At 42.2% G+C, this 11227-nt stretch overlaps 1 protein-coding gene across 1 annotated transcript; it reads left to right on the plus strand.

Moving 5' to 3' along the window:
* Positions 1-2000: 2000 nt before the first annotated feature.
* On the plus strand, positions 2001-9028 carry dlc (deltaC). The gene is made up of 9 exons (XM_030776188.1): positions 2001-2274; positions 2389-2628; positions 2740-2800; positions 2921-3178; positions 5590-5951; positions 6073-6289; positions 6913-7630; positions 7747-7861; positions 7973-9028. Exons 1-9 carry the CDS (start codon positions 2224-2226, stop codon positions 7976-7978), a joined length of 2028 nt encoding a protein of 675 aa, XP_030632048.1. The 5' UTR covers positions 2001-2223; the 3' UTR covers positions 7979-9028.
* Positions 9029-11227: the final 2199 nt, after the last annotated feature.

Below are 11227 nucleotides of genomic sequence, written 5' to 3' on the forward strand. Positions count from 1 at the left end.
TTTACAAGTCATTTTTAAAACGACCGACTGGGATTGGGTTCAAGAAACTAAACGTTAACCTGTCCATGTCCTGTGAAGAGGAGTCACAACAAGATGTCATATTAAAACTGCACAAGCCGCAATGTTTCGGACGAAGCAATCATCAAGACTGGCGAAATGATACATAATCGGTTATGGGGACTTGCAAGAGATTTTCATTGTTTATACAAAGGATAATTCCTATTTGTGTATTCATTCTTTTGTCAAACACAAGCCACGAAAGCAGACTGTCTGAATAATTGTCTAACAATATATTGACAATAGAGGTTCATCTGTGCCCCCTCAAGTCGGGGCCAGCAGAGGCACGCGCTACCCTCATTAGAATCACAATAGGCGAGCGCCAAGGTTAAGCAACAGTTTGTAAAGCCGCCGATCGTTCACGCGGCTCTTCTCTTGCCACCAAGCTTTCACCAACACACACCCTGGCAGAGTTAGCTTCTGTTTTCAAGATATTATCAGAGCCCCTGAGTGATAGCTTACTAAACAGGTTATAACCAAGCACGTTTTGATCTTTTTGTAATTGGCAAATATTCGAATTTGCTCATTTCATATGCAGGAACAATTAATTGTACCCGTCGACTTCATGGCTTGTTTCGTCATTTTGTCTCGTTTTAATATCGAATTACACTCTTCTGGTTAAGGCTCTCATGCATGAAAACAGAATTCTGGACTGCAGCCCCCAAATTGTCCAGAGTTTAGTGGATCGTTGACTACTATACGCCCTTGAAAAGAACTAACCCTGAAATTCTACTATTTTGGAGTTGGTCAGCTCTCACTGTGTAAAAGAGGCGAGATTACTCGTCATCCGATTTTGACAATGGTCTTTCGACAGTGATAAAATGTCAAATATTTTCTAGCCTATTTACAGTCTAGGTTTATGCCACTAAAATTTACACTGCTGGGTCGTTGCCCTCTACGTCAGTAGAAAAGACCGTGTGCAAAGGTCCTTCACCCTTACCGACTGGACTCTTATGCCAGCGTTATGACATGACTGTATTAAGGAATGAAGCGAAATGCGGCACTGATTGCGTTATGATGGGATGGTATGTGAATCAAATAGGGAGGACGGGACATAGTGCTGCCAGGTGCCGCTGATTATCATACAGCTGTAAGCAAGCCGTCCCTCACCCACCCAAGGGCAATCATCTACACTCTCAAATGCCCTGTTCAACCCCCACCATTCCAGCTTCTTCCCTAAGAACTTACAATCCCCAACCAAGATAACAAAAGATCCCCCCGGATCTTTCAAGAGGACAATACAGGATGTCTCTCTGACGCTTGCCTGTATAACGACTCACACGCGTCAGGACAATTACGAATTTTGGGGGCGAATTAGTGGGGGTGTGCGAATATCCACCTCCCTTCTACGTGATAGTTCTCGATCCTCCCCCGAGAAAAGTAAGAGAAATCGTTCAAAAATGGGCTGGGTGGCACGCGACACAGAAGAAACGGAAAATTAGGACTAAAATTAAAATGAAAAAAATAAACACTAGTTTTCAAGAGGCTATACCTTCCCATTTTACCAATCATCTGCATCTGATACAAGCTGCTAAACAAGCATACAATCTTACTTCAAAACTATGTTAAATACTCAAAGATAAATGGTGGACAAAGATCATTATAATGTGGCTTTGAGAAATAAATGGATACTGGATGAATATGATATAGGAGAAATGATACAGGTCTCAAACAGCAGTTTCACAAACTAGTAAACTAGCTGTTTGAAAGGTTGTCCCGTATTTGCATTTTTATTAATGTCATATTAATGTAGGTTTCACTATATTCATAATTATTACCACATAGCCTACAGTGTATTTACAGTCTCATCTTGTTACCTCCGTAGTAGACATGGGTTGAAATAAACTTTGATGTAGCCAGCCATATAGTCAGAGGCAGCAGGCCACGCCCACTGAGGCTATATAAACACTTGGCGGCCCCAACGCTTCAAGAAGTCGAAAGCACAGGTTCAAAGTACGGGCTGAGAGGGGCACATGACTTGTTTTTCCGCGGTGCGCTCCGAGTCTTTACAGAATAAATTAGGAGGTTTGAACTGAGTTGATCAGGTCAGCTTTCCATCACGCAATCAATTCTGTTCACCTGCTCTGGGGAACATTACAACACCAGTATCGGATACCTGGTATAGTCTGCTATTATTCCATAGCAGACCAAAAAGGACACCTCAACATGGCACATTGGTTATTAACTTGTTTGGTAATTTCGATATCAACGCAACTGGTGAGTATTCCACTTGATACATGCATTCACTGTTATTTCTCTAATTATAATTTAGACCGAGTGGTTGCGTCCTGGATTCTACTGAACGTGCGAACCTTTTTCTTGTCTCCAAAGGCTTTATCGTCCGGTGTGTTTGAGCTGAAAATAGAGTCTTTCTCCAGCACACGAAGCGTCTGCAAACTTTCCAGAGACTGTCAGATCTTTTTCCGCGTATGCCTTAAGCACACACAGGATGTTATCTCACCTGAGCCACCGTGCACATACGGCACGGGACTCACGGAAATCTTCAGCGCTGACCAAAATTCTATCTCCAATAGCACTCCCATAAGAGTGCCTTTCCATTTCAAATGGCCGGTGAGTATCTTGTCGTAGATGCTGGCAACTCAGACGTATTTGTGTGCATATTATTAAACTGTGTGGAAGCGTATGACCGAGTTTCAACACGACCTTGTTTTTAACTCACAGGGAACTTTTTCACTGATTATCGAGGCATGGAATGCGGAGTCCTCTTCCGGCCAGTCAACAGGTAAATCTCGTCAAAAGAACAACAAAATGTTCCTTTAATGTCGGCCATCCCAGACCTGCTGTATGTGGTTTTTGTTTTCTGAGTGCGTGACTAACAGTGATTTCCCCCTCTCTCTTTCAGAAAACCAGAATAATTTGATTAGCCGTCTTGCCAAACGAAGGAGACTGGCCATCGGAGAGGACTGGTCCCAAGACGTGCATTATGAGAAGGACAGCGAATTGCGATACTCGTTCCATGTAGTCTGCGATGAATTCTACCACGGCGACAGTTGCTCCGATTACTGCCGTCCTAGAGATGATCCATTTGGACATTTTACGTGTGACGCAAATGGCAACAGAATTTGCCTGTCCGGTTGGAAAGGCGATTATTGTTCAGAACGTAAGTGTCCTTTCTTGTTTGTTATACAGACTTTATTTTAACTTTTCGAACTTCGGAAAATTAACACAGGTTGTACCTGATTATGTTAACTTTCTCTGATAACCCAAAAATAGAGCAATAGAGCTTTAATTTGGCTTAAAAGAGATACTGTCAAAATGTGACGAAAGTCTTTCAAACTCAGTAGTAATGGAAACAGCTGAGATTAGCGTTCTTGTTTTGGTAGTAGATTTACTACGTAGAGACGTAGTGTGCGCGTAAGGGTCTACACGCTTGTTTGTCTGCACCATAGTGTGTGTTCGTGTGTGTGTGTGCGTGAGAGAGATGGAAGTCATTTTTTTGTGCAGTGTATAAATCTACGTGGTGTATGTATACTGTACTGTGCGTGGGTTGTGTTTTGTCTATAACAAACAAGAAAAAGAGGAGTGCTCAAGCCCCGGCGAAGTGACTGTTGTCTGTCAGCCTAGTACAAACGGAAGCATTGAGGCATGCGTTGCAATTTAGTGTCATGCATATACTCGGGATGCAGAGGTTTGGTCTGTGTTATTAATGTGCTTATGCCAATACTGTATTTTTTGTAGGGTAGGATTGCTGCTTATGTATGGTTTTTCATATTTGTATGTGTTATTTGTTTATTTGTATTTTATTATGTTATTGGGTTTTATTTGTATGTTAGGAAATGTGTGCTCATCTTCTAGTGTGTTTGTGTGTCATTTGTTAGAGTTAAGTGTATCATTAGTGTCACATTTTGAATAGACAATGAAGAACAATTTGAAAATATAGCATTGCTATTAAACAAGTTGAAATAGTCAATAGTGCAAGTGGACAGAGAGTCAGGGATAGCAGAGGGAGGGTTGGAGGAATAGGGAGGGAGGTATAGAAAAGAAATGATTGGATAGGTTTGTAATGGTCAGTAAGGAGAATATATCAGTTTACAGCACTGTGTATTTGTTTAGCCAGCCTAAATAAGGCCATTATGACATCAGATTTTTGGAATGTTGATGAAGTCTTGTGTTTCTGATGCTACCAATGGAGGCCTATAGAAAATTTGTTCACAAAATTGCATGCAGTGTAAAACATATTTTCAAATAGCTTGAACTGTCACTTGATGTAGGATAGGTGTAGAAGGGAATAAAGGTAAACGGAACATGTAGAACAAGCTCTCTGAGGTGTGTGTGTGTGTGTAATACTAGTGTAGTACCTTGTACATGTTTGTAATGTCTGTGGTGACCATTACATGCTAGGAGTACTGTGTTTAACTGTGTGTGTGTGTGTGTTTTATTAGGCTTACTACAGTGAAGAAAGCCTTTTAAGATCTGGCACCTTCTTTTAGCGTGTGTGTGTGCATTTGTCTGCATGCTTACGCATGTTTGTGTGGTTTGGGTGGGTGGTTCTTTGTTTTGTGTGTGTTTGTGTGTGCGTTTGTGTGTGTGTGTGTGTGTGTGTGTGTGTGAAGGGATGAGGCGTTATAGCACTTTGAGGTAAGAGGAATATGTTAGCGTAGAACAGCTCATAAGTTTAACAGCATGGCTAAACAAACGACTGAAAGGAAGAGTGAGTGGAAGGGTGAATGGGTTAACAGGCTAGCTTTTATAGTGAAAAGACATTTATGGAAGGTATAGTAGCAAACAGATGAAGGAAAGAAAAAGAGAAAGAAGGAAAGAAAAGAAGGGGTAAGCAATAGGAAGAAATGGATAGGGAGAAATGTAGGAAGGCAAATGCATAGAAAGGATTAGGTAGATTCGAAATGGAATATAATAGGAGTCCATTGACTTGCAACACTATAAATATTGCTTGAACCAGTCTCTGTAAGTACTGAATAATAAGGGGCATTGTGACATCATAAACTGCAGGTATACTGAAGAATATTGAGAAAGTTTGTGAATTTTTTTCTGGAATTTTTTTTTCCATCCCTCGAAAACACGATTGCAATGTATCATTTAGATATGTAATTGCAAGCAACAAACTTGCGTATGGCCCAGAGATCTAAGTCAAGTTTATTTGTTCTCGCTTGATAATAATTAGTAGAAATAAGAAAAATAACAGAGAGTTGTCTTTTTCGAGCCAACGTTTTTCTTAAATCATAGCAAATCAGAGTTTGCCCATCTCCCTTTGTTCTGTCTTAACAATGGAAGCAAGGAGCATGGTTTAAGAGGGACACGCGCTGGAGCCCAATGTGCTCTTCCTTGCGTGAAAAAGATGGCATGTGTTTCTTTTGTGTGCGTCCCAGCTGCTTAGTTTTGTACTTAACAAATACTTGATGTGTCTGAGCCTTGCAAAGGGTGGGGAGGAGGTTAAGGGGGGGGGGGGGGGGGGGGGGGGTTGAAGATGGTGGTGGTTGTTTTCTAATGTGGATGGGGTGCACTCATTCTAATTTTCTTTCCCCCCTTTCTCTCCCTCTCTTTTTCAAACAGCCATCTGCTTGTCTGGCTGCAGTGACGAGCATGGTTTTTGCGAGGCTCCAGGAGAGTGCAAATGCCGCTTAGGTTGGCAAGGCCCCCTCTGTGATGAATGTGTACGCCATCCAGGCTGCTTGCATGGCACCTGTGGTCAGCCATGGCAGTGTAACTGCAAGGAGGGCTGGGGTGGCCTCTTCTGTGACCAAGACCTGAACTTTTGCACCAACCACAAGCCCTGCATGAACGGTGCGACCTGTACCAACACGGGCCAGGGTAGCTACACCTGTACCTGCAAACCTGGATTCAGTGGTGTCAACTGTGAGATTGAAACCAACGAATGTGACAGCAATCCATGCAAGAACGGAGGCAGTTGCAACGTAAGTGAAATGTTATTTGAGTTCTGCGCCACTGTACTTTAGGGGTGCTTTGTCAGATGTTCTGCCTGTTTGTTTGCTCTTGAAAGGTGAAATGCTTACCCATGTTCATTTCTCCTTGCAGGACATGGAGAATGACTACTCTTGCACCTGTCCCCAAGGATTCTATGGGAAGAACTGTGAGATTAGTGCTATGACTTGCGCTGATGGTCCCTGCTTCAATGGAGGGACCTGCATGGAGAAACCGACTGGTGGCTATTCTTGTCGTTGCCCTCCTGGTTACATGGGCTCCAACTGTGAGAAGAAAATCGACCGTTGCAGCTCTAACCCCTGTGCCAACGGTAAGCAGCACGCTTTTTGAGTATTTTGATACAGGCTGCAGCCTGTATACAACAGCTTTATCTGCAGCCTGTAAGGCAAATCAAGAGGGGAACCTTGCCATAGCGTTTTTTGGCAGTCAGGGGCTCTGTCAACGTGCACTTTTTTGTTTGGAATTCCAGTTTTCTGTTTGGAGATGCAATCGAAGCATGACAGTGTCATCATCCGCAGCAAGAATTTAGTTCAGACTTGATAGAAAAGACGCCAGTGTGCCTTGCAAACTGATACTGAGGGCAAGATATATCTGTTGTTAAGAAACAACCCTCATCGTGTGCTTTTGAAAAATGTACTCCATCCCTTCTCCCCAGAGTCTTAATTACTCTCACTTGACTGTCTCCCACATGTTGGAAATAGTTTGAGTGTTTTATCTCGCAACTCTTGCCTCCAGTGTGCTTATTAGTTTTCAAGCCAAGCATACAACATAGACGCACTTGATGTACATATATTTGAATACTTGCAACAGTCTGTATTATGATGGTTGTGTAAGTTTGACAGTTGCAAAAAGAGAAAAGCAGTATATAATGTCCTTTTAAAAAAATGTTCCCAACATTAAAGTGTACTTTTCTGTCTTTCTCTCAACATGAAGGTGGCCAGTGTCTAGACTTGGGTCACAGCTTGATGTGTCGCTGCCGCCCTGGGTTCAAGGGCTCTCGCTGTGAGATCAACGTGGATGAATGTGCACGCAACCCCTGTCGTAATGCTGGCACCTGTGTGGACGGCATTAACGACTACACGTGCACGTGTACACTGGGTTACACTGGCAAGGACTGCAGTATACGTGCCGATGCCTGCAGCCTCTTCCCCTGTAAGAATGGTGGAACGTGCTTCACCCATTTCACTGGGCCTGTGTGCCAGTGTCCAGCAAACTTCATGGGCTCACGATGTGAGTTCCCCGTGAAGCCCACCCAAGACCCTCTTCCTCCGAAAAACGGCAATGGCTTTCCGGCCGCCCTGGCCATCTCTTTCACCCTGGGGCTTCTCACCCTCACCCTGGTGGTCTGTGCTGCCATCGTGGTCCTTAGGCAGATGAGACGCAACCACAAAGCTATGGCCGCAAAATCTGTTCGCAATGATCTGGAGACCATTAACAACCGCACCTCCATCAACTCTTCCTCAGCCCAGTCGAGCTTCTGTGAGAAAGAGGCCTTCCTCATCCCTGGCGGCCAGTACAAGGTGTCCAACAAGGATGTAGCCCTCAGCTCAAGCCCGAAGGACATCTCCAACAACAAGGCCAACTACAAGCAGAAGATGGTCGACTACAATCTGGCCAAGGAGGACATGCATGTGAAGAACAAGCTTGACTTGTAAGTTGATTTTCTAAAATTCTTAAACATTATTCTCTTGAAATGATATTGTAGTCGTTTTTGGCACTGAATTATGGAAAATTTAACAACCATTTTCTGTCTTTTGTCTTCATTAGAAAAAACTCAGAATCCAACATATTGGTCCCTCCAATGAGCTTCCCTAAAGAAGGCCTATATCATCCTGTCTATATCATTCCTGAACAAATGGATCAATGTGTTTTTGCTACTGAGGTAAGGATCATTCTTATGTTTTAGTTCTATTCAAGCAATACCTTGTTTGTGTAAGCTTGTCACATTGAGGAACGGGAGATTAACATTTTTTCTCCTCCTTTTTCCTCTCAGGTTTAAGAATATTTCAGAAGCTGGAGCACATCAGTCAAGACAGGGCCTTGCCCAAACATGTTTACACTCTTTTAAAGGACACATGGAAGAGAAGAGAGTATATATTATATCTACATATATTATTTAATATTTATTCATGCTGCTCACAAAGAATGGAATACTCTTTGTCATAGAATGGACTATTTTTTTATTTTTTTATTTTTTGTGGAGACAAAATGAGGAATGTTGAGTGGGCTGTAATGTGGGTGAAAAACAGCCAGCAGTATTTGCACTACAATGACTTTATTTTTTTAATATTTAATATGTAGATTTAGATACAGGAAACTGCCAAATATGTTTAGGGTCACGTATGAAAATGCTGGGCGGGCCCAGTCACCCATTGTTTTGGCTGCCATGGCCAGAGGAAGAGATCTCACTGATTGATTGTTGTCTTGCATTGGTGAGGAGCTGTCGGGAGGTATGCTTCTCATCTGTGCATCAGTTTGCATTGCAAAACACACAAACAACTCTGAATCGGTCCGATGCAAGTATCAGCCGAAAAGGACGAAAGCGAGCAGTTTCATCATGAGCCGTCCCTTGAGAACTTTGCAAAGAAACCTGTTGGTCACAGGACTCGTTTCCACAGGTGAAGGGTTCTAGTGGCTTTGTCATGGTGTTGGTTTATGTCCACCCAACCATTCTGAGGGATTCTCTTCATCCCATGATAAACCTGTCCTGATGGGAGTGGTCTATTCCAGGATAACCAGGCTCCTCCCACACTCACTGATCAGTGATCTATTCCAGGATAACCAGGCTCCCCCCAAGCTCACTGATCACTCTGAGGGGCATGGCCATCACAGTCTCCACATCTCTGTCCAACCGAAAGTCCAAGGGGCATTCTGGATTTTCCACCATCACCATCATCACTAAACGATGGAATTTCTCATAAATACATGGCATCATATCCCTGCAACAGAACTGTGGACACTTTCAAAACCTGTGCCAAGGCACACAGGCTGTTTTGGCACCTCGTGCTGAGACACTTAAAATTGGAGTTTCCTTTATTATGGCAGTTAACTGTAAATATATAAATATATATATATATATGTATTCACATATACATATTTTATATAATTTGTATGAAAAACCTTTTATGGAGGAACTGAAGATAATCATGTCTTAATCACTGAGGGGCAGGACCATATCTCATAATTTGCCTCACTTAATAGGAAAAAAAAAACTTTCTACCCTCTCCCCCATACCAAAAGAGGTCTCTAATATCCAATCAGACTGTCACCGAATGCATCCAAGTCATTCTTCCAAGTCATAGCCAAGATATTGCAGGCAATCAGTAACAGAAGGATCGTGTCTTTGCTGAGACCTGGGAATAATCTTTGGATTCGGTTGGCCATAGCTGACTGAATATGATTTTGGTATCTGTGATGAAAAGCAATCAAAGAGACATTGTTTTGCAGGAAACAACGTGAACAATGAGAAATAGATTATTTTGATATCAGTTTGCACCCAGGACATATCACTAAAGACTTGATGTCTAATGTAGTTTGGACTTTCCATTGAAGCTCTCTCAAAGCACAGCTTCTGTTAACAAGTGCCTGATCTATCAGTGCTGTACTAGTGTTTAATTATGAGGTACTCCTCTAAATACAGGTTACACACGTTTTTTTTTCATTCTAGAAACTGTATTTTGGGGGTGGGGGGCACCATATCTCAACGTCAATATGTTAAAAAAACAAAAACAAAAAAACCCAAAAACTCAAACCAATAGTTTGGGTACAAACTGTTTGTACAGCAGAACTTGATGGGTGTTGTTTATTAGTTTCATCTATCAGTCGCTGAGCTGTTTCCGACATTCCAACATTCCCATAACTTGAAATGAGCATTTTGTACAAACTGATAGCCTCACTATTGTTAAGATTTCCTGGTTTGTTGAACCTCACTATTAGGTCTTTTCAAAAAAGATCGTATAACTAAAGGGCACCTCCAAAAGAGGCTTTTATTTTCACTATTTCATTTGAAACCAAATAGATGTTATGTATGTATGTATGTATATGTACATATATATATATATATATATTTCTATTGATGTCCTCCTTAACTTAACAATGCAATGTTGTACAAAACTTTGACATATTCTTTTCTATTTAATTTGATTGTACATAATTTGTATATAAATCAAGAGAATTGTATATATTTCTATGTTACGTGCCTATTGCCACGAAGTCAGAAATATATTTTTTCTTAAATAAACCCCAAAAATCTATAAATTGTGTCTCATGTCCAATGTTTTCCCCTTATCTTATAGCCTGTCTTATTGTTTTTGATTTGAAAGATCCATTTGAACTAAAGACAGCAGCGACATTGGCCCCTCAGAGAACATTTTGGCTCTGTGGGGATGGGTAACATATTGCAGCCTCAAAGACAGAACTCGATGAGACCATTTTGAGACGCGTCATCAAGGGATTACCGCATTATAAAGAAAATCCTCCAGAGGAATTATTTCACAAAGCAACAGGCTAGGTTCCCACAGAATACGTTAACTGGCTCCAAAGACCAGCTATAATCCAGCTCCTCTGTGCCTGTTTATGTATATGCTAATTATTCGTCACTTTCTCCAGCACAGTCTTATGACCACACTGCGTAAAACACATCAAAGGAACTACACTGATTTTAACACTGACACATACATGCCTCTCAGTCTTTCTCCGGATAGCCTTCAGTCTCTCTCCAATACATGGTGATACTTTTTTAAGGGCATGTTCACATTTACATGTTATTGCTCGAAAAAAAGGAGTAAAAAATCCCAATTTACCGCGGGTCTATAATGGGGATTGGAGTGGGTTGTTTAAAAGACTGTGCCTCTAATATCGAAGCCTGATGTTCTTAACAGAGGGAGGGTGGGGCAGAAGGGAGATATTAATGGTTCTCAGACAGGAATCACCTGCCGCTCATGGGCCCCTCATCCTTCCTCCTCCTCCTCCTCCTCCTCCTCCTCCTCCTCTTTTTTGTCTCTCAGAAGAGGTAGAAACCCAGGAGCTCAACGGAGGTGATCTCGTGCCTGAATGGAAGAAGGGGGAGAGGGGGGTATCCCATGCTGAGTGTTTCCCTGGGGGAGGACAGGCATGTGGGCTTAGCTTGATAGCCCTAGCACCTGTTCCCTGCTCCTAGAGCCAGAGAGAAACCATTGGACTCGTGGAAACCCATATCTTACAGGCTCACTTTATCCACCCAGCTCCCCCCCTATATATAAACTCACAT

Source organism: Chanos chanos, chromosome 6, assembly GCF_902362185.1.
Source record: "Chanos chanos chromosome 6, fChaCha1.1, whole genome shotgun sequence".
In the NCBI taxonomy this organism is placed as follows: Eukaryota; Metazoa; Chordata; class Actinopteri; order Gonorynchiformes; family Chanidae; genus Chanos; species Chanos chanos.